This window comes from Lutjanus erythropterus, chromosome 17 (genome assembly GCF_056507025.1).
Source record: "Lutjanus erythropterus isolate fLutEry1 chromosome 17, fLutEry1.hap2, whole genome shotgun sequence".
NCBI classification, from domain to species: domain Eukaryota; kingdom Metazoa; phylum Chordata; class Actinopteri; order Lutjaniformes; family Lutjanidae; genus Lutjanus; species Lutjanus erythropterus.
In genome coordinates this window covers 12,710,503-12,733,933 of record NC_139333.1, presented here as the reverse complement: position 1 = coordinate 12,733,933, position 23,431 = coordinate 12,710,503, and the positions used below count along the sequence as shown (strand labels likewise).

The following is a 23,431-nucleotide window of genomic DNA, read 5'->3' as shown; positions in this document are numbered from 1 at the left end:
CCTTGAACATTAAAATTTGGTTTTCTCTTCACCAGACCAACACAGAAATATGCACAAAGCAGGAAACAAGAAAGGAGAGATTCAAAAAGGGGTGGGGCTTTGGAAGGCTAAATTGTACATCTGTTCTGTGTGATTACAAAGTGTTTGCCTTATGTCCGACCTATTCAACCAGCTGCCCTTTGTCAGATATGGTCCTTTTGAATGATTCTATGGCCCACAAGAGGCTGCCTGCAAATCATTAAACTAAGGTACATATCTCTGAGCCACTTCGAGACATCTGAACCATAGACTGTATGATCTGAACCAATATGGTACTGGTTATGTTTTTTTTTAGCACCTTTGTGCTATGATTGGACAGGATTATACTCACTCCACACCTGCCATTTGCACAGTAAAGTCTCACGTTGCAGTCTGGATTTGTGGCCCACACAGAAACTCACATTAGCTAAGCCAGTGGTTCCCAAACTGTTTCTGGCATGCCCCCCTTCAGAAGCTGAAAAAAGTTCACGTGCCCCCACCCCACAATTATGAGCAATCATCAACAATAGGAAGCAAAATGACTTTTAGTGAAATGAAAAGCTCAGCATGATAGCATCAGCAAAACTGTTGTTTAACTTCAGAATGGCTCTCTCAAAGCTAAAGAGGCAGAAAGTTGATTGTGAAAATCAACAAGTACAGAGCAAATGGACCGACAAGTATTTGTTTCCTTCAAAAAATAATAAACAAGTGTTTACTGGGTAACAAATGCATTGCTGTGATGAAAGAATACAACATGAAGAGGCACTACAAGTCAAGTTGGCTAATTTTCTGACAATTTTCCTGAGGGCTCAGAAGAATAGCTCTATCGATGTTATGCAGGTTATTTGCAACCATTTGTATTTGGTAAAATATTTTCTATGCCCCACAATCCACAGTGATTTTCCTATTTGGCCCACTTGCTATTGAAGTTGAATAGCCCCATCTTATGTCTTTGTTCTTTGTTTCCTCTGATGAAGACACAGTAGTGTCGAGAATCTGTTTAAAATTAAAGGTTACAAGTCAAACAGGGTGCTCCAGTCCCCTTTCCATTAAAATATACCTAATTCACATAACATGGAATACCACTAAACATTCATTAAGTAATCGAATATGATTGTGCCATAGAAATGTTGGATTTTTGCTTTCTTCTTATTATTATACACATAAGCTATTTTTAGTATAATATATTTTTAATTTGGTTTGTATTGTACATTATATTTTCTGAATTGTCAACTGGTTAAACTCCATTTCCATATTCAGAACAAAGAATCAGTCAACACGGTGGGGTGAACAGGTTCAAAGGTTTGGACCCAGGCAAAGATCAATTATCTTTCAACTGTCTTTATACATAATAAACAATTACATTTAAATGTCTTAAATATAGCATAGTGAACCATTTTGAAAAATAAATGACATATTGTCTTTAGAAATAATATGGATAAGATTTCCCCTCATTACTACAGGTACCATCTAAACAATGGTCATAGTGGCACTATTTATGCACCAAACAGACAAAACATATGTTCAACTTTACGATGAGTAATCTGCAATCAGAATAAATCAATTATTATGAAACTTACGAAGGTGTTGTGCAATTTGTCGAGCAGTGACAGGAGATCAGCTGAACGTTGGGTGTGTGTTGTGGAGATTCTGTGAAAGATATGAACTAACAGTGTCTTCCTCTGAGGTGATTTTGTTGATTTGGAGTCTGTAAACATCCAAACTTACACCCACTAGTAGTGTGCTTGTGTCTCAGTGTGTTAGGTTGCTCATACAGTAGTGCATGAAGTAATCTGCAATAGATCAAGAGGAAGTCATTGTCAGCAAGCTGACACTGTACGCCAACTCGATGTTGTTAAACTGAGCAGGCATATAAACATACTGTTGTTTTTTTCAGTCTCGCTGGGACAAATGCATTTTACAAGGCTGTTAATTTGTGGTCCAAGAGGTCAAGGCTTTGTTAAAATGTCTGCTGCATTACTTGTGACGTGTTTTACACCAAGTGCTAGCAAAGGTTTAAGGTTAAGGAGGCAATACATGCAATGCTCCTTTTTTTAATATTACTTATTTAGGCCTGAGGAGTTTTTAAACAGGAAGCAAATAAACAGCATGTTACCACACAGATGCTCATGTCAATATGATAACAGGGGTTTCAGTTTAGTTTGGGTTCTTTTGCTATTAAAAATATCTGTGCACTTCTGATCATCCTACCTTACCACAGAGAATAACGGAGACCTATTTTTATTTGCTGAGACCTAGTTGACTTTCTGTCTCCCCATGTCAGACAATGTGAACTCGTGTTGAAAACGTGCTTGAGAGTAGCTACGAAGCTCTTGTGAGATGAAAATATAGTCTTTATATTGTGCAACAGAAAACCCCGATAAGCTCAGCTCTATCTGTAACTTCTTGAGCATCTGATATGGATGTTTTTTTTTTTCAGTTTTTTAGTACTTTGATAAACATGTTTCCTTGTTTGAGATAAACAGCTAGAGATATAACTTTTGGGCGGGAAATAACATGATCTGACTAGTGAAGATGTGAGGGGATGATTGCAGGAGCATGAAGCACTGAAAAAATCTGCTGAGATTAAGATTTTGATGTTTCACCAAGTGAAGTACACACACAGCCCTCTATTTAAATGCATAGTATATTTCATATTTCTGAAAAAACACACACAACACAAAGTATATTAATATAAACATAATCCCTATAAATTATCACTTCTAACCCACTAGCAGTGTATGGCTGTATCTGCAGAGACCCTGCTCTCTGCATGTATTTTCTTATGTTCTCATGTTTTGCTATACTGGGGAGTCTTCTGGGCTTCAACGTGTTTGGCAGTGGTGTGAAGGCCACAGGCAATAATAGTGCACAGGTTTTGAGGTCAGAACTCTATATGAACATAGTAACCAATGGTTACATCTAGGGCTGCAATTAATGATTATTTTCATAGTCGATCAATCTCTTGATCATTTTCTCAATTAATCAATTAGTTTTTTGGTCTGTTGAAAAATCTTAATCAGTGTTTTCCGAATCTCAGGGTGAGGTCCGCAAATATCTTGTTTTGTCCACAACCCAAAGATATTCAGTTTACTACAGAAGGAGTACAGAAACCAGAAAATATAATTATAAATATTAAGAAGCTTGAAACAGAGACTGTGACCCATTTGCTGCATGTCATTCCCCCTCTCTCTCTGCCCCCATTCCTGTTGTGTCTTCAGCTGTCCCTGTCCAAAATAAAGGCAAAAGCCCAAAAAATAATCTAAAAGAAAAAAAAAGTTGATTAATTTAATAATTGTCAGTTAATTGACAGTTAATTGCCGCAGCTCTAGTCACATCGCATTTGCTGTATCTTTCCTCTGCTCTCTGTCTGTGAGAGCTATAGAAAGAGTTTTACACACACGCAGGCAGAGCAGACTGAGGGTTGACTATTCTCACAAAATCTGGCGTTCTGTGGAGGTGTGGGCCTGTTTATTTGTGTTTTAGAATGTAACCATTGTGAAACAGTCAGAAAATAATGCTTTATTTCTCTGATTCTGATTTGTTGAGCCGGGGAGGAGGGGCCAACTTTGAATGGTGTGTTTGCAAACAATGTCGCAAAAACTTTCAAAGAGATGCAAACCTTGTAATATTATCGTTTAATATTTCACTGGTAGTGTTTACACAGTTGTCCTTAATTGCACGAGTCCTTTCTTAACACATCTGGCAAATATAAAAAGAGAGAACTTTAAATTAGCTCTTACTAACATAAACAACTTTGCTTCCACTTCAATATAAAATCAGTGGTAAAATAATACTTGATCTATAAAACAAGTCTAAGTCTGGGCTATTTTGTCCATACTTATTACATATAAAGTGTTACAATGAACCAGGACACAAACCACAATAAAGGACACTGTGGAAAATTATGGGTATAGTTTCACCTTTAAAGCGTAGGTATCCAGATCAGGGATTTAGTTAAGCATTTGAGGCACACCAGCACAGGTCACTCACAGGCCAGTTTGCCATCAAAGGATGACAGGGTTATGGCAAAGGCTTGCAGGGCACACATGGGGAAACTGTAATCCATGGAGAAGACGTCCTCCGCTACACGGCCAAACTGCATCACAATGTAGTCCTCTGGAAAAGACATCAGCAACGGGGCAAACAGAGAGGTGACAGAGGACAGCGATGTTATAAAAACAGACATTTTTCTTGTGTTTAGCACAACACAATCGAGATGTAGGCTCTGTTGGCCGATCTTTCTTGCTACGTAAAATATTATTTCACTTTGCGGTCTGTTTTTAATGTATAGTCAAAAACATCTCTGGGGACAGCTTCAGCAAAAAAAAATGGTCACCATATGGTCACCCAAGTTTAAATAACTAGCTAGCAAACAATGCAACCTAGTCAATAAGTCAGCCACTTCTTACCATTGTCAGGGTGGATGATCTGGAAGTTCTTGACGGAGGCTTGGGTGACACGTCCATGGAAGTTAAGCACGTACGACTGAGTCTGTTCGTTCCAGCTTGGGGATTTGTTTACCAGGGTGACCAGTTTGTCTGTGTTGTTGTTCGCATGGCGGACTAGCAGAGTCTCCAGTTCCTATAAAAAGCAAAAAATGTCAGTTTCTCTAAAATATTTCACAATTAATCCACATCATCGTGGGAATATTTTTTTTTTTCAAACATACACTTTTCGGACGAATGGACACTCTTTCATCATTCTCCAACATGCCGGGGATGATCACTGTCATTTTCCTGGGACCCTTAAATCCCAGCACATTCGTCTCCTGGAACACAAAAGCCATATGTTTTACAGACTTTTTATCTGTTGGTTTACTGTGTTAAATGGGACGCTGAGTGCACAAAGTAAGTTTGTACTCACATAGCAAACTGCCGCCAGCTCTTGCCGCACTGACTCGCACTCTTTGATGAAAGGCTTTTTCTCAGGGTTTTCACCTCCATCATAGACTGTGAATTTTGTACCCAGAACATTGGACCTGAAACAAATGAGTCTGATCAGTTACATGATATAAAATCATCTATCAGATGGAAGGTGAAAACTGCCAGTGCGTTCACGTCTATGTAAAATGACTGCTTCTACAAATCAAGAGGTAAATTCCCAAAATGCCAACTAAAAAAAGCTGTAAAAAGGGGAAAACTTCGTCGATACAACTGTAGGTGCAGTGTAATGACATTTGGGCACAATTCGTTCAATTCAGGTCAAACACAGTCACAATGCTGCTGCATGTTGGCTCACTGGAAAGGCTCTGCTACACTAAATGGAACAGGACCTTAATTAGTGTGATTGGTGACACCTGTGTTTAGCCTGTCATTCCATATCAATATAAAAACAATAATAAAAAAGGTCTATTTTTTATTTTATTTTAATCATGGCAACACCTTCTTTTATAGACCTTTTTCACAGCAGATGTTTTACTTGCTACATCAGAAAAAGCACAGGTGGTATTAATAACATTAACAATGGCTCCGTTCTAAGTGGCTGTCCCAGTATTGAGCCAGCAGGCACGATACCAGCACCGTGAGACTGGGACGCTTAAGATTATTTGTAACACCTGTGCTTTTCAGAATCAGTGTTTGCCATAAATAAGAACTTAAGGAACTAGTTTGAGCATGAGAGCTACTTGTTTAGCATGATGACTACGCATTTTTGAATGTCATCTGAGGACATTTTTGAAAGGGTTTCATGAATAAAAGATAGCAGATAATTTTCTAAAAGGAGAAGCTGTGGAATCCTGTAATGGAGCAATATGTAACACCCCAGTATTCAAGAATGAACACTAGGGTCTAAATAGTGAGGTGGAGCCATAGACAATAGGTTGAAGGCCTGACACTTCACTCCAAATCAGACTTTTATGGTGTGAGTTACAGAGTTTTGGAGTTACTGGCCATAGAGATGTAGTCCTGTGGTGCTCAAATCACCAAAAAACGAATTTGACAAATTCAAATCCAGGGCCGCTTTCCTAAAATCATGACCCGGTTTCTCAAAATAATCGACAGACCTCGTTCTGAGCAGTTTTATGTAGGAACTGCAGGAATCTACCTTTCTTTCTACCAGAAAGAAAGTAGTTCATAACAACAAAGTCTGTGAATTATCTTGAGTAACCAGGTCATGATTTTTGGAAAGAGACACTAGTTTTGAATTTTTCAAATTTTGACGCTTTGAGCAACACAGGACTTGTGCCATTTAGCTCCATTATATTGGAGAAAAGGCAGACATCTCTACAGGTGATATCTCAAAAACAATGACAAGGAACGACCAGTCCTACACTGTGAGGCCTGTGCTTCCTGGAGTCCACTTGGAGGAAGTGCTCCACACATACACAGTAGATCGGCATCTGTAGTGGCTGCATGGAAAGGTCTGCAGACGAGTCCACACGATCACAACAAATGGAGACTATGTGTCCACCTTCTGCTTACAAATTTTCCATCACACAGGCCCCAGTGGACCCTCTTTGCTCTCGTGGATACACAATACCATCTGAAATTGATCAGGTGTATTAAACGTTAAGTGCCTGCCTGCCTTACCACCTGCCAGACTCCATTAACATATTGCTCAGTTTAACTGTTATAAACATCTACTCCTCCTAAAAGATTATTGATGATTTTTACAACTCATAAACAGACGCTGACTCATTCGGTGAACATTTGGCATGGATTTTAACTCTAATAAATGTGAAACAGAGAAACAAACAGATGGTCTGAACTGAAATGGAAATTGCAAAGGAAAAAATGCTCATTGTCAGAGAAGGCACTATTTCAACATAGCATGTTTCCTTAATCACTGATGACACATCATGGTCCCTTTATGATTTAGTACAGTAAATATTCTACATATTTCTCCTATAACTTAAGTCACAATACGTAATTGATACTAGAAAAAAAAAATCAGACAAATTATATTTGTTTTAGTTGAAATAAGAGAATTATACCTGAGTTTTCCTATGTAGCAGTTTGTGTCCCTGGACAGATTTGTCGGGTCCGTGGAGATGAGATAGTTGGATGTTTTGCATTTCTTCCTTTTCCTGCCAGCCATTAGAAACACCTTGGTGATGGCACAAACAAACAAATGTTATAACAGACAGACAGAGTAGAGACCCAATTAATGTGCAGAATGACTGGACTAAAACTTTGCAGAACCAACCCTCTTGCCGTCCTCCTTCTCCATGTGGAGGTAGTAGGTTGGGTAAATGCCCTTCTCCATGCCTCTCCTGTCCCTGGTGACCCTGCACTGGATTGTCACATCTCTCGGGGCTGGACGCAAAGCAAACTTCTCAAGATCCTCCACTGACAGGGGAGATGTCGACTGAAATAAGAGAGAGTGAGAACAATTTCACCAGCAGTCATTTCTACATGCTGTCTGTGACAATTCAAAATAAGTAATGTCTTACTCTTTCATTAGATTCGCTCCCTGAAGATGAACCCCCTCTGTAGTTTGAGTTAAGGGAAGCGAGACTCGGTGTCATTTTCTCTGCTTTGTTTGCCTTTTTTTCCTTTTTCTCCTTTTCATCGATTTCCTCGTCTTTGCTCTCGTCACTTATTTGGCACCTGGCTGTGGAGACAACACACGCAACATTATTCTACACAACAACTCAAAGGCGTTGTTAATCATAATTGGCACTGAGCCAGATTATCGCTCACATGTGTCGAGTTGCTTTTTCCTTTTAGGCGATTGAGGGACAGGTTTCTGGGACACATCTTCCTCTTCATTGTCACTTTCATCATGTCTATTCTTTGGACTTTCTTTGGCCACCTTCCCGGTTAACTCTGTCTCCTGGGTTGAAGCCTCCAGTATGTGCTTCTCTGCAGAAGATGAGACAATTAAATGCTGTAAAAGCTGCTACATCCACTATTATGTATTTATGGTATTATAAAAACTGTAAAAATAAACAATTTGTTTCAAACTGAAAAAAATACTAGGTCTGCCTTAAAGTTAATTCAGTTGTGCTTGAGAAAACATGTTGAAGAAACTTGGCATATTAAGTGGTCTCTTCAGTTACACTAGCAAAAATTACAAAAAATTTGATTTCTTTTTACATTTTCTCAGTTTGAAAATCAATTCTTCATTACACACAAAAAAACCTACAGCTGTTGGAGCTACTTTGTTCCTGTGTTAACATAAGACAACATGTGAAACTGCCTGCTGAGAACAATTCATTAAATTTTAAGCGTAATGGGGGTATATGTTTTCTTCAAATTATAAAAACTATAAAATTCTCCCAAGAGAATTCTGACTCTCTCTAATAGAAAATTTTGCAGCCAGTACAGATGTGTTAATGATGAACTGAACATCGATGTTACTTTTACGCTCTTGCTTGGTTGTCTTGTTTGTCTTCTGTGGGTCTTCAGACTCTTTCACTTTGTCCTTCTTCTTTGTTTTTTTTTCTTTTTTCTCCTTATCTTTTTCCTTCTCCATCTCCTTTTCATCATTCTGCTCCACCTCTGAAAAAACAGTGAGTTGCTGATGAATCATTTATTAAAGCAAAGTGTTTCTTAGCTTTACACGTGCACGCATGAAAACACAGTACATGCAAAGTCCAAAGACCACAATGAAAAACGTTCACTTTAGAGTAAAACATTCTGCTTTGCATATTCTCACGTTTGGCTTTTTCTTTTTTCACTTCTTTCTTCTTTGTCTTTTTTCCCTCCGCCTGAGTGTCATTCTCCACTTCAGGCTCTTTGTCAATCTCCAGGTTCATTTTCTTTGGAGTTGCCGGCTTCTCTGTCGGCATCTCATCTAACGTCATGCTTGCTGTCATGTCGCATTCACCCAGTGTGATCTCATCCAGTGGGTTGTCATGGGCATGTTCAACTTGATCTGCAGGAAGAACAAACAAAAATAACTCAAATAACAAAATTCAATATTATTTAAGAAACTGAATCAGAATTTCTAATTTAAAAAAGTCAACAGTTTCTCTGTAACAGAAAATAATCAATTAGTCTAAAGCTTACCACTCAGGGAAGTGTTGCTCAGGGATTGGCTGATCAACAGAGGTGTTTCATCAGAGCGTGTAGCTTTGTGTTTTCGGTTCTTTTGGCGTGCATCTCGATTGGCTACCACCATTTGAGAATCAGCCCTCTTCTTTTGCTGCTTTTTCATCAAAAGGGTTCGCTGTGGGAGAAATGAATATTTGACTGTCATTGCGGGTATTGACAATAACCATTAACAATAACGATATTTAAAAATGACATATTGATATGTACACCATATTATATGATAATATGGCCATATTATCTGATAATATGGTGTAAATAAATAATAAATAATAATAATAATTCATCTGGTGAAAGTTTACTGTTCTTACTGCCATGATATCATTTTGGACAGTAACATGTATTGTTAAACTGTAAAATTCCTGCCTCAATTTTGTGTTTGTCATGTCACAAGTGGTAACTTTGAGAAATCATTGTAGAAAATTATCTATGTTATATTTTGTGTAGAGAATATTGGGTGATATCCCTATCAATATGGGCACATCAGTGTTGGTCAGCCCCTAATCAATATCATAGGTTCGGGTACTCACCGATCCAGAGACCTGCATTTTAGGCAGTACTGGTTATGGATATTGGTATCAGTATGTCATCATACCACTATTATATTCTATTAACTAAGAAAGATAAGGTTATTGAATGTTGCCTTCTATAAGTCAGATATTTATTTGTGAAAAAGCTTAGAATAGTTATAGTCTTTTATTAGATTCTAGATAGATAGCCAAGTGTCTCGTGATTCTTGATGAATGATTTTAACTGTAGGCGCCCATGCATCACTGTCACTGTATCCTACTGCTACTACTACAATGGTCCCTCCTCGACTTTTTAAAGAGGTTCTCCCCACTATAGGGTCCTCTGTTCTGACACTTATCAATAGTAGTTTGTCCTCAGGTGTGGTCCCTAAAAATCTCAAACATGCAGTAGTACAACCTTTGATTAAAAAACCAGGCCAAGATACTACTGTTCTCTCAAATTGCAGACCAATCTCTAAATTGCCTTTTATCTCAAAAATCCTTGAGAAGATAGTTTGCAGCCAATTAATGGTTTTTCTGGATGAGCACAACATTCTTGAGGTCTTCCAATCTGGTTTTAAAACCTTGCACAGCACCGAATCAGCTCTTTTAAGAGTTTTTAATGATATCTTTTTAGCCACTGATGCTGGTGACTGTGTTATTCTTGTGCTTTTAGATTTAACCGCTGCATTTGACACAGTGGACCATGAACTTTTAATCTCTCGTTTGGAACAGTGGGTGGGTATCAGGGGTGTAGCACTGGAGTGGTTCAGGTCATACTTGGCTGATCGAACTTTTTGTGTCAGCCTTGGTGACTCTGTGTCCTCCTCTGCTTGTCTCCCATGTGGGGTCCCACAGGGCTCAGTTTTAGGGCCTCTTCTCTTCTCTCTCTACTTGCTTCCACTTGGTTCCATACTGAGAAATCATGGTATCTCATTCCACTGTTACGCAGATGACAGTCAGATTTATGTCCCTCTCAAAAAGAAAGACTCCTATTCTGTCAAACCGCTCCTCAGGTGTCTTGATGACATAAAGGCCTGGATGGCTTTAAACTTTTTAAATTTTAATGAGAAAAAGACAGAGGTGATGGTTTTTGGTGGCACCACTGGGGCTCCCCCTGTAGATCTGGGTTCCCTGGCCCAGTTCATTAAGCCAACTGTCACTAATCTTGGGGTTAAAGTAGATGCTGATCTCAAGCTTGACTGTCAGATCAGGTCGGTTGTTAAGTCAAGCTTTTTCCAATTGAGGCAACTTGCCAAAATTAAACCGATTCTTTCAAAACAGCACTTTGAAACAGTAATCCACGCCTTTGTGACCACTAGGCTGGATTACTGTAATGCACTTTATGTGGGGGTTAGTGGGTCCTCTGTCGCTCGTCTTCAGATGGTGCAAAATGCTGCGGCACGTCTTTTAACTGGCACACGTAAGCACGAGCACATTTCCCCCATTTTAGCCTCACTTCACTGGTTGCCCATCCATTTTAGGATCAGTTTTAAAATTCTTTTATTTACTTTTAAATCCCTAAATGGCCTCGCCCCGCCCTACCTCTCCGAACTGCTGCAGCCTTATACACCCCTCCGCTCTCTCAGGTCAGCTGATCAGCTGCTCCTGAGTGTACCTAAAACGAAGCGAAAGCTCAGAGGTGACCGTGCCTTTGCTGTAGCAGCACCAAAACTGTGGAATGATTTGCCTCTCCACATCAGACAGGCCTCCTCGCTGCCTGTTTTTAAATCACATCTTAAAACCCATCTCTTCTCCCTGGCTTTTAACATCATGTGAGATGTTGAATGTATTGTATGTATGTGCATATGTATGTGTGTATGTATATATATATATATATATATATATATATATATATGTATTTGTTTAATTTTATTTTTCTATTGCTTTAAATTGTATAGCTGTTTTATGTCTTTTAATCTGTTCTTGTATTTTATTTCTGTACAGCACTTTGGTCCACTGCGGTTGCTTATAAAGTGCTTTACAAATAAAGTTGGATTGGATTGGATTGGACAATTGGTGTATTATTTGTACTAGTACCGCTGCCACTGATTATCTGATCTTTGTGAGAGATTGCATGCATGTAGTGAGCCAGCAGCTCATGTAAAAGTCTGTGACTTGAAGTTGAGCACTGGCTCCAAACAGCAGGTGGTTCTGACACAGGTAGCCATGACCTTCTGAGACTCAAGAAAGCTTTATCATAGCTCTGCCTCAGTTTTAACCATTGATTAGCCCATTTAAAAAGTAACATGTCCAGTCTTTGCTCCACTGTTAGCATGGGTTATGATAATTATCATGTACATATGTTTTTTATAAAGGAACACAGCTGAAATATCTAGTAAGTCACGTCTCATTGTAAGTTATTTGAAGTGCACTGTAATTCTTATACCTGTTTAAAATAAATAAAAACATATCTGGGCTAATTCATTATGTGCAAATGATGTCAAATACTAAAAGTCCATGTTTCTTTACCTGGTTTTCCAGCTTCTGTTGTCGTATATCTGGCTCCTCCATGTCTCAGTAAAGACTCTCTGCTAATTACAAAGCAGTCAGTAGGCCAGATAATTAAGGATACTTAAGAAAACAACGGATGAAATCCAGCCTCAAAGTTCAATGTAAGAACTGCTGCAGTTTCCAAAATAAAAGGGCAATTAAATCGTAAGGAAGCGGGTGTTTGATTGTACCACCCTGCTCCATCTGACAGTCTGTCCACCTGCATGTAGCAGAAGGCAAAGTGGATTAAAAGGGGATAATGTTCTTAAACAGCACTGCACAGCTCGGTCAGTGTGGACAAGCAGTCTCGGGGGCAAGGCGAGCTCTCCGTGGCTGCTTTGTGGAGATGCTACAAGGCCTAATGTTGCCGCTGAAACAAGAGGAACAGGAAGGTGATGCCCTGCTCCTGCTCCTGCTCCTGCTCCTGCTCCAGTCATTTACTACAACTCAGCAGTCTAACATCACTTACCCGGGCGGGAACAGCCAAACACGGAAGTCGCAGCTCTTAACCACAAGTTGCCCCAGAGACTCCGACTGTTACCCAACGTGCCACACACGAAACATATCGCCCAGGGGGAATTTAAAATCACCAAAACGTCCCAGAAAACATAAACAAAAGGAGCTTTTTCCCGTTGCCATGGATACAGCTGCCATACAGCAGCGATGGAGAGCCACGAACCGATAAGTCCGTGTGTTTAATCAGAAAATATCAGTTTTTATATCTTAATTATTGGTTCATCTGAGACACAGAGCTTGCGTTCGTTCATATTTATAATGTCAGTACTATTTTCATACGGTTTTGGTACACCGAGGCTCGTTTGCAGGAAGGGTTCTTTATTAGTTTGCATTATGTTTTGTCGTTTATCATCATTGTTAGTAGTTAGTAGTATTAGCTAATATTTGTATGTATTCGATACGCGTATTGAGTGTTTGGGACGCACTTTTTTTTTTTTTTTTTTTACTTAGGCCTGCAGTAGGGGAGAGTGGGGCTTGTTTTCACACACTGGTTATATCTACAACACCAGAGGGTGCTGTCCAAAAAAACAATCTAACAGCTGCATGTACAAATCACTGTTCTGAAGTAATTCTGATAATGACAAACAGTATATGTAAACCCCACTACATCTAATAAAACAAGGTAGTAGCTCTGCAATGTTTGTTAGTCTCTGCCTGTATTTTGCAAATCCTTTTTTTTCCATGTACCCTCTAAAGAGTACTGAAAATCTGGACTCAAGTACAGGTATTTGTACATTTCTTATATTACTCAATTAGAAATAAAACTACTGTTAAAAATACTTAAGTGTAAATACAAAGTGTTTTTGGTAGTTTTCTAGCATAAGCTTAACATTTTTTCCTTTTAACAACTAAATTGTGTTTAGGCTTATATACACCCATTCTTACCAGTATAATAAAAATTTATTATCACAGTGCTTGAGAGGTCACAGAGGTGTAGCCTACTAAGTAGCCTACTATCTATGTACCTTTTAAAATAGTTATCTATACAGATATTTGTATAAATTGTGATTTTTATTTAACGTGCAAAGCTAACGACCTTGGCGCAGACAAAGACTTGGGGGGCCCCTTAAGGGGGGCCTGGACCTCAGGTTGGTCTAAATCATTCGTGACTCATGCACTGTTATGGTCAGTGGTCACGCTCACCTTCATATACTTGTGCCTGGTGGAACCCTTTTTTTTTTCTTTTTGTATATCATGGTTTTCATGGGCCGTTTGTGATTGGATGGGCTTATTGACTAGAAAAAGCAGATGAAAGGTTTGGATATTAATTCAAATTGCACTCTACTTGATTATGATTATGCGTTTTATATACAGTATGTATATTCATATAGGTAGTTCTATTTAGATTTTCATATATTTATATTTTTTATCATTTTGTATTATTCTTCTTCATTTGTTTAATAAACTTTATATATATTCCACTTGATTAGGTGTTGTGCTAAAAAAGAAATATCAAGTTTTTAAAAGCTACTACACTACTAAAATACTATTTTCCTTGACGCTGAATCGAAAAAGAAAAAAAAAACCTAATGTCTAGAAGGGCACCCTTCATTTGCAAACTTCTCGCGAGATTTGTGCTTATTGTCTCCTCATTGTAATTGTTTCACAAACAGATTGTGTTTTATGATGGGACAACGCTGTGACTGCGTTCTGGGTAGGTTTAGGGACAAAAAACGATTCGTTGAGGTTAGGGAAGATCATTTTTTGAGTATTATTCATCACTCTCGCGTGATCTTTCCGGGATCTGGGGTTCCCTTCTAGACACGACCGATAGTATACATGTTGCTAGGATACCGCGATGTAGTCAAACAGGAAATGATCGAGCTTCATTGAAGCCTGTTTTTGTCGAGGTAAGGTTTCGCCAAATACTTTTACGTAATGAAAAAACGTTAACTCATAATTAAAATCTTTTTCAGCAACAACATCTATTTTTGACAGGTGTGTTATTTTATTACACAATAAAATCTAATTAGTCGTTCTTCTGTTTTTCAGCTGCAGTTTGCTCTATTTATAAACCGGCTAAAGAAATAAGAATGAATATGAAAATAAAGGTAGGCTGATTGATTCACAATAGCTAGTTAGATGTTGAGTTCACTTTACTGCCTGCTCCTCTTAGTTTTTAATCACATAGAGCTACAAAACATTAAGGTTTTTTGCTTACTCTAAATACAACTATTCTCTTAAGTATTGCATGCTTTGCATATAAATCAAACATTGTTTTGTTCTATAGAGACCACAGGCCCTGAAAGCTAAACTGATGCTATGGTGAGAGCTGTGTTCACAATCCAGATTATAATAAATCTGCTGACTCAATAGCATGTCTAACCCTGAATCTATTCCCTCGGTGTTTTCAGGACAGATGTAAGCTACCATGACATGGAGGAGATTGACAAAATGCAGTCCATTCCTGATCTGGAGAGGTTTATTCCCCTGTACATGACCACAAAACTCATAGCCACTATATTTTCACACAAGCATTAACATGTGTTTTGTGTCACTCTTCCTCTCCTCTGTGGCAGTGCTTTATGCAGTGTCTTAGGAGTTGACCCCCCTGAACCAAAAAGGGGAGTTCTCCTGGAGTTGTATGTGCAGACTGTGCTCTTTTGCAGAGAGCGCAGCTTCAAAAGGGAACAAACTTCTGCTCTTTTGTCCATCATCAAGTCAATCCATGAGGCTAACATAGGTGTGTAAAGACAGACATACTCCTCTGAGTAAATACCAATATTGTCAGTTGGAAACAATAGGTAAAACAAATTGAGAATAACCAGTTAATGATATTACAGTCAGAGTCTTGAGGCTATGTAAAGGTAGAATTCCCAATCTCTATGCTGAAAGTAATTTAGAATCCTGTACTGTTATTGTGCATCTCAGTTGTATAGTTTATACATGGATTTGAAATAAATAGGTAAATGCTATGATGTCTGATTTAGCCTACAGATTGTCTGTTATCATAAAAGTCCCAGAATTTTCTTCTAGAGATTGGACAACTCCCCCTCTTTTTACAGCTCGTCTTTTACCCAAATATTGGTGCAGTTGCTTACAACATTCAGTAAATAAATATGTAAGACCTCGCCAAACAGAACTTAAAATTATTTAATACTTTTGAAGGCCTTTTATTTTTAAATGTAAATTTAAGACATTTTAAGAATCTGTAGCCGCCCTGAAGTTAGCAGATTGAGAGTCCTTACTTCTCAAACTGCAAACTTCTCTACATGGATGATATATAAAATCAAGTACGACCTGCCTCTGCCCCTAACATAATATATTTACAATATATAGTCATATTGTCTGTCAAGTTCATAACCAATTCACTATAATTTGTTGAGATAATTCCTTTGACTTTTTATGTTCATGCAGAAATTCCACTCGACAACATTGACCAGTGTTTCAAATACTGCAAGGAGCTACTTCTCTGTCACTCAGTCAGGGTGTGTATAACAACTAGTCTTTTTTTTTTTTTTTACCATCTGTCGTTTTACCACCCATACATTTTCATGAATGTTATATTTGTCTGTGTTTTCTCACTACAGCGACCTCCCTTTAGTATCAACCTCTTCAGCTCTGAGGAGGTGAATTGTGTCTTACATTACATCCATGACAGCTATGTGAGACACTATAAACTCTACAAATATATTTTCACTCCACAGGTAAGAATTAGAAATCGGTTATTCTGCACAAATTGATACAAGTTCTGCTATCTCTCATTCTTATTAGGGATGTCACAATTTCAAATATAAATCAAAAATGGACCAAAATCAAAAGCAGGATTTACAGTTCTCCCAGTTTTTTTTTTCTCTGCCCCCACATACTTTTGTGCACGTTCAAAGAAAAAACAAAAGAACAATTCAGAGACCACCCAGCATATCTTACTGGTAACGTGCAGCTGTACTCTTTCTTTTTGAAGAGGAATTTGAAAATGTAAATGACTGATGTCAGGGTATAAAACAAGTCATATGTTGATCTGTACAAATCAGCATCTACAGTCCAATAATGGCATAGCCGTCGGTGCTAAAACAAATGTGTTTATTCGACAAACGAATCAAATCGTGAACACTGTCAAATCAAATCATGGATTAGGAGAATCACCTCACTGCTATTTTTTTTTTTTAATGTTTCATTTCAGTCCAGTGAAAACACATCTGGAGAGAATAAATAACTTCTAAGTATTATTTTTTGCACAGGTAAAGCTGGATTTGTGTTTGACTTACTCTGGGATCCCAGACCAGGATGGACCTACTATGGAGGATTCTTCTGCTCCAAGTAACAATTACTACTTTACTGGAAATTTCATGGACCCAGTAACAGTGTTTCCTTTTAACTTTTATGATTGAAATGTCATCTATAGGCTTATGAAAGATTAAGCTTAATAATGATTAAGCTTGGCTGCTAAGAGTTGCATGTTGGGTAATTTGAATAATTAGAATAAAGTGCTAATTATCTGCCAAATACTGGAAATTTCTACGATTTTGCTTTTTGTTAAATTAGAAAGTGATCTAAGAGTCTAAGACCATATTTGTGATGTCCAGAAATGTAAAAATAAACAGGGTATCGGCAGTTTTAGAAGCCTTTTAGGTAGCATGGAAAAGGTTTTGAAGGTTTTCAAAAATTTTTAACATGTAACCCTGAATAAAAATTTAAAAAAATAAAAATAAAAATAAGAGTGACCAACAAAACACAGCTTGTGAAAGAGTTAAAAAAAACAAACAAGTATGTAGTCATGACATTAATCGTTTTATATCATCATGAAAAAAAAGTTTAACATCCTTGAAATGAATGTGAAAACCAGATGTTGAAAATGTGACGGAAAAACACGTGGAAGCGGGGCTTCAGACAGACAGCTCTCCTCAAACACAGGAAGCATCCATGACGGACCCAGAGGGATCCACCCTCGGTAGACTCACAAATAATCTTAAAAGGACTGTGCAGAAATAAGTCAAATGTACCCCAAATGGTGTAATGTAACCGCTGTCTTTCTTCACTTTCAGGTTCAAAGTTAGAACTGCGGGCTCTGATCGAGAAAGAGGTCCGAGAGCAGATGATGTTTGTGTCTGGACAACTAGATCAGCGAATGAAAGAAATGGCTGATCAGCACAACAGAGCACCAGAATCTCCACGGCTCCACCACAAGGCTAAAAAATAACAAAATACATTGATTCAAACTCAAATATTAGTTTTATTGTCAATAAAACTTTTTTTTTCTTCGTATACAGTACAATGTATATTGGTATTTGTACAATTACTGTACATTTCTCAGGCAGGCACTTTGAGGAAAAGTGCCACATATTAAACTGATGAATGACACGAATATAAGGAATGGTGTTGGTTAGTTTTAATAGGAAATACAGTCACAGATGGTGTTCACATTTAGTCTAAGTGAGTTTCCTACTAAGGAATGTCTGCATGCATGACAGCTACAGGCGTCTCGACCAGAAACCCCCCTGGTACTGGAATATCTGTAGATCTGAGCCTCTTTACAATATATAATTATCTATTAAATAAGTAATCACAGTGCATTAACGTTTACTTCAGCCTCACAGTGCTTAGAAACACCTCCTCTCCTCAGTTATAACAATTAAAATCCTAAATATACATAATGTACCTTTATGTGATGTGTTCTTTCAATGATTGTGCAATGTTTCCTCTACTGCAAACTGGCACTGCAAACTTGATGACCTGACAAGAAGAGTTTCAAACAGCCACAGACTTGGATTAAAGGGCAGATAAGGAACATAAAGTTGTGCATGCTTATCTTTAACTTACAGAACCACAGCACGCATTGAAGGGATAGTCCGGATAATTGGGGTTATATGAGGTGCTTATTCATAGTCAGTGTACTGCCTGCAGTAGATGGCGGTCGAAACACAAATATCGCTCTCTCCAAACCAACGAGACTGCATTAGCCAAACCAGTAATTTTACCTCACAGAACACAGGAGTTACTTGCCTACTGTCCCCCCACAACAGGTTAGTTTGTTTGTGTTACTGTATGACTGTGGTGTTTTAACGGGTTAGTTCAGATTCACCAAAGTCAACACAAATAAATGAGTAATCGCAGATGAGCAACTCCCATGCTCTGTGAGATAAAATCACGAATCTTGTCAGTGGAGCGAAAGACAGTGATATTTTGCTTATTTAACAATCATTTCCTGATGGAAAAGGCTGTCTGAGGGCATATTCCACATATAGTAAAATGGCTAAAATACATTTTGCTGCTGACCCTGTCCACAGCAGTACATGGTTTAGCTTCTGTGCTGGTACTCCTCTCTGCTTCTCCAAACTGGGGGCGTATCGACCAACATCTACTATTGGTACTGACTACCAATAAGGGCCTCATACAACCCCACGTCAAATTATCCAAACTATCCCTTTAAGGCATACAAACATCCTGGTCCCTGAATTGCCCATTGTAAAATTAAAAACAATAATGTGACAAGACAAACGCGACACAACAACACATGCAAATGTTTAAATAAAAACCAACGTGGTGAGGAATGAGGTTGACCTTTTATGTTTCAAAGTCCTCCAGGCCCAGCAGCATGATTTTAGCTGTGTTCTGAAAGAGGGCGGCTCGGTTCTGCTGCTCCCCTTTCTTCACCCAGTGCCCGTAGATGCGGAAGGCACAGCCGTCGATGAGTTTGCGGACGCCTCGAAGGGAGTAGGGATCTCTGGCCAGCACCTCCCGAGTCAGCGGCCGAGCTCTGCGGTAACGGCTGTACATCCTGATACAGGCCAGCACAGTGACTATCAACACCTGAGGGGGGAAGAGAGGCAGCAGATGTTTTCAAGCTTTTTTTTGTAAACACTGTTTATTAGTTTGCCTTTATAGTAGAAATTTGTCCAAATTCTCTGATTTCAGCTTCTAAAATGTGAATATTTTCTGGTTTCTTTGCTCCTTTATGGCAGTAAACTCAATATCTTTGAGAAAACAAAATAAAATTGAAAATTATGTCTGCACCCAAGGTAGTGCTCAAAATGCCTTTGTTGTCTCAAAAGGGATCATGTATGTCATTTTGTAAGAAAATGATTTTATTTCTAAGGAATGTAATAAAACGTTTCCAGATTTCCTCAAAACACATTTTGTCTACTTTCTCAGTATGTAATATTTCTTCTCTAACATCACACATAATGCCATTTCATTAATCCATTCTTTGATTCTTGGTCTATTTGTCTTCGTCTGATAAAGAGCAGTAAGCCATTTGATTTGCAACATGCATGTCTGTACGTGTGTATTCTTCCTTCCTTGGTTTTAGGTTTGGAGGGTACAAGCTAAAAATGTAAATCTTAGGTTCCAGAGAGATTCAGTCCATCATGTTTTACTTCAAAACAAAAATCATATCTCTACATCCTGTAATCAAGGCTTAAAAATTTTAATCAGATGCCTAAAAGCAGCCAAGTCAAAACTATGACTCACCCTGAATGTCTTTCTGGGACTGAAGAGCCGCACGTCCTCCTTCTGGTACAGTCTGAAGAAGGGATGTGCTAAGGCTTGCTCAGCAGTCAGACGAGCAGCTGGGTCCACCACCAGCAGCCTGGATATCTGAGCAGCAGAACGATTATAAATAGCTTTATGATTTGACATCATGATTTTGTGTTTTAAAAAATCACATATAATGTTTCTGCTGAAGAATTGGTGTATCTCATTTCATAGCGAGGTGAAACTGAACAGGTAATCAGGTTTATCAGTCTTACCAGGTCTTTCACAGTGTCGGACCTGTCATCCCACTCTGGGGAGCTGAACTGATAGCGACCCTCCATGATCATCCTCAGCATCAGCATCTGTTTGCGATGCCAGAATGGCGGTGAGCCGGCCAATAAGGTGAAAAGGATCACTCCACATGCCCAGCTTCCAACGCAGGCATCACAAAATAAAAGAATTAGAAATAAAATACAGGACAACACACAGGATCATACTTTTGTGGATGTATATTGACATAAATGTTACTGACGAGAGGAAAGACTTACAGATCGACCTCTTTCCCATAGCCCATATGCATCTCATCCATTGAACATTTCAGGATCTCAGGGGCCAAATAACCAGGTGTCCCGCAGAGTTCTGATTAAAATAACAGACAAAACACATAATTTTAACCTTTATCTATGCAAACGATAAAAGATCATTAACACTGACCTTCAGTTCATTGTCTGTTTTTTTTTATACCTCTAAGTTTCTCTCCAGGCTGTAGCTGCACTGAGAAACCAAAGTCGGACAGTTTGAGGTGTCCCTGATCATCCAGGAGAATATTCTCAGGTTTCAAGTCTCGGTGGACGATGTTGAGGGAGTGGAGGTACTGCACGGCCTCCAGCAGAGCTCGCATCATACTCCTGTAGAGCAAAGGGGTTTACAAAATGACATGGTCTCATTTCCACGTGGGCATTGATTTTATTTAATTTCAAACCCATGATGAACCATTCTTACTATATACTTTGGAAAATGTTCAGCAGAAATGTAAAGAATATACAATTTGGCGTAAGACTGACAGCTTAAATATGCAGAGACCCAGTTATAAACCTTTAATAAATCCCAATTTAAATGTGCACTACGAAGGATTTTCAAAAAAAAAAAAATGCGTAGAATAATTTACAAGTAATCCCTCTCAATCAGTTGAAGTGTGGGTGGTGTCTGTACCTGCCTCTGCATGCATTTTCCTATTTTCTCATTATTTTGCTGTGTTCCACATTTTTTACTGGCCCAAAGTGCCGGTATTTGACAACCTGGGAAGGTGACTCACCAATCAACTATCTTCATAACGTTTTTACAACAGCAACTGACACATCCTGCATATTCTACCTTTAAGTTTTGTTTTGTTATAGAGTGTGACATTGGCCGTGTAAAGTTCTGCCAGATTAAGTTAGTTTGTGGGATATGCTGATACTGGAACTCACCTGGTTTCTTTCTCACTCAAAGTCACTTTTTCTGTGAGGTAGTCAAACAGCTCTCCTCGCCTCATGCTGTAAATAAAAAGAAAAGACTGATATCATCCTGAAACATTACATTTAAGAGAGGAATTATAAATTCCATTGCATTGCAGCTATCTGTAGTAATACTCACAGGTCAAACACCAAAAATATGAAGGTTGTGGATTCATAGGAATCAATGAGAGTAACTAGAGGGAACAAAACATAACAAAGTTCAACAGTTTTGAAACTCTTAAGAACATAAAGTTGTCTTGCAGTCTAAAAGAGCAGAAGTCCAACATACTGATTGAGGAGTGTCCCTTCACCATGTTGAGCACTTGGATCTCCTTCAGCGTAGAGGTTTTCACCTCCTCCAGCTGCTGAGCGGTCATCTTCTCCGCTGTTATCTCAATAATCTTCACTGCCAGCTCCTGACCCGTGTGTCTGTGCACACACCTGCGCACCACACTGCTCACACCCCTGAGATACCAGTGATATAGAACACAGCATGGGTTATTCTTTTAATCATCCCAATATAGAGCTAGGCAATATGGACAAAATCAAATATCACAATATTTTTGAACAAAAACTCTGATATTGGCATTTACTGACATTGAGACAGTATTGTAGATTTGACTATTGGTGCATTCACAAAATATTTACATGATGAGACTTGACAAATAATCATCAGTAATGTGGATATAATGACTTAGTGGGTAAAGGCAAATAACAGAACAGTTAAAGTTCAGAAAAATACTAGCCTCCACAATTATCAAAATAGTTGGCCACTAATTTTCTTGCAGCGCTAAAAATTACATCACTTGTAATTCAACCTTTAAAACCAGGAACTACAACACATCTTGCACACATGACATTTCAGGATTTAGTGCTGGAATCTAGACCCACCTGCCAATCACCTCCTTGGGGTCATATTTCTGGTAAAACTCCTTGGCCCCCACCCAGTCTGGTAGTTCATCTCCAACAACGATGTCTTTGGTCATGGTGACAGCATATGAACCTACAATAACAGCAAACTGTCAACCACATGTCTCACTTTGTAACTCTTCATGATTGCAACATGATTTCTAACAGGAACCACTCTACTTCTTGACTAGGAAGTCTTTTGTATTGCTAATTAGCAGGATATTCTTGAGATTTGCCCGCTACACACACCTCTCTGTACTGTCTACTGTTATTTAGAAATATAAGCCCTTGGTTCATTATGACAGCTAGCTAACTGAGTCTTTGATTTGGCCTTGCTGCAGCGTCAAGTTCACTGACCGTACAGGAAGCTACTCACCATGTATGCAATCAAGCGACAAGAGGCAGAGGGAGACGGCGAAGAAGGAATCAGTAATATAGTGCCATCTCAGTTCGAGGAATCTATCTTAAAGCCATAACTGTGCGCGATTCAGCGGCAACAATATCAAAGTTAGTGACCGATACTGTTAACAACCGTTAGCTACTAGCACCATAGCACTGTTTACATTCTGGTCACATTCCTCGGAACTGACTGCAGTCTGGTCATGTGTAGAAGAGACCCCGATATTTGCGAAACTCTCGCGAGATCTGTTCGTGTTGTTTAGTTATGGTGCACGTCATAGAAACAAATTATGTTTCATGATGCAAAAATGCTGCACCTACTATCTGGCTAGGTGTTAGGACAAACAACACCTGGTTAAGGCAAGGAAGAGATCATAGTTTTGGTCAAAACAATCACTCTCGCGAGATCTTTCGTGGGTCTTGGGTTCCCCTCTAACACGATCTTATTACAGAGTGTGGCGGAACTGCCCCCGTGAGGCCAGAGTGAAGATTGCAGCAGGGCCGATTTTTAAAAATACAGTTACTCTCGAGGCATTACAAATAAATCCATATAGGTCCATGTAGCGACATTTTAAGGCAAATTGTTCATAAAATCTAATTATATACAATAAACCTTATTTATGAGGCATTTTTCACAGTTACAAAGTGCTAAAAAATCTCTACGTATCGATAGAAAGAAAAC

General features: G+C 38.7%; 3 protein-coding genes across 3 annotated transcripts; 1 reads left to right on the top strand and 2 right to left on the bottom strand.

Moving 5' to 3' along the window:
• Positions 1-3,639: 3,639 nt before the first annotated feature.
• Positions 3,640-12,399, bottom strand: LOC146311850 (tubby protein homolog). The gene is made up of 12 exons (XM_084740815.1): positions 11,996-12,399; positions 8,973-9,132; positions 8,620-8,838; positions 8,322-8,462; positions 7,662-7,823; positions 7,412-7,572; positions 7,165-7,326; positions 6,953-7,065; positions 4,885-4,999; positions 4,691-4,789; positions 4,431-4,602; positions 3,640-4,137 (listed from the first exon to the last, which is right to left on the bottom strand). Exons 1-12 carry the CDS (start codon positions 12,035-12,037, stop codon positions 4,004-4,006), a joined length of 1,680 nt encoding a protein of 559 aa, XP_084596941.1. The 5' UTR covers positions 12,038-12,399; the 3' UTR covers positions 3,640-4,003.
• A 2,072-nt stretch (positions 12,400-14,471) lies between these two features.
• On the top strand, positions 14,472-18,351 carry cfap119 (cilia and flagella associated protein 119). Its single transcript, XM_084741164.1, has 9 exons — positions 14,472-14,583; positions 14,763-14,797; positions 14,887-14,952; positions 15,052-15,215; positions 15,890-15,960; positions 16,063-16,179; positions 16,714-16,792; positions 17,319-17,423; positions 17,518-18,351. The coding sequence occupies exons 1-9, from the start codon at positions 14,566-14,568 to the stop codon at positions 17,670-17,672; spliced, it is 810 nt and encodes a 269-aa protein (XP_084597290.1). The 5' UTR covers positions 14,472-14,565; the 3' UTR covers positions 17,673-18,351.
• A 110-nt stretch (positions 18,352-18,461) lies between these two features.
• On the bottom strand, positions 18,462-22,999 carry phkg2 (phosphorylase kinase, gamma 2 (testis)). Its single transcript, XM_084741163.1, has 10 exons — positions 22,727-22,999; positions 22,333-22,444; positions 21,731-21,906; positions 21,581-21,635; positions 21,415-21,480; positions 20,690-20,853; positions 20,494-20,584; positions 20,221-20,374; positions 19,943-20,068; positions 18,462-19,282 (listed from the first exon to the last, which is right to left on the bottom strand). The coding sequence occupies exons 2-10, from the start codon at positions 22,425-22,427 to the stop codon at positions 19,037-19,039; spliced, it is 1,173 nt and encodes a 390-aa protein (XP_084597289.1). The 5' UTR covers positions 22,428-22,444; positions 22,727-22,999; the 3' UTR covers positions 18,462-19,036.
• Positions 23,000-23,431: the final 432 nt, after the last annotated feature.

Bases quoted from the DNA above. Each gene is read 5' to 3' on its own strand.
- LOC146311850 (XM_084740815.1), bottom strand. From the start codon at position 12,037: ATGGAGGAGCCAGATATACGACAACAGAAGCTGGAAAACCAG. The intron at 7,327-7,411 runs GTAAGACATTAC...CTCTTATTTCAG, and splicing joins GGAGCGAATCTAATGAAAGA to TCGACATCTCCCCTGTCAGT. The intron at 4,790-4,884 runs GTGAGTACAAAC...TTTGTGTTCCAG, and splicing joins AGCTGGCGGCAGTTTGCTAT to GAGACGAATGTGCTGGGATT.
- cfap119 (XM_084741164.1), top strand. The intron at 15,961-16,062 runs GTGTGTATAACA...TTCTCACTACAG, and splicing joins TTCTCTGTCACTCAGTCAGG to CGACCTCCCTTTAGTATCAA. The intron at 16,180-16,713 runs GTAAGAATTAGA...TTTTTTGCACAG, and splicing joins AATATATTTTCACTCCACAG to GTAAAGCTGGATTTGTGTTT.
- phkg2 (XM_084741163.1), bottom strand. From the start codon at position 22,427: ATGACCAAAGACATCGTTGTTGGAGATGAACTACCAGACTGGGTGGGG. The intron at 21,636-21,730 runs GTATGTTGGACT...TGTTCCCTCTAG, and splicing joins GAAGGGACACTCCTCAATCA to TTACTCTCATTGATTCCTAT. The intron at 20,585-20,689 runs GTATAAAAAAAA...TATTTTAATCAG, and splicing joins GCCTGGAGAGAAACTTAGAG to AACTCTGCGGGACACCTGGT.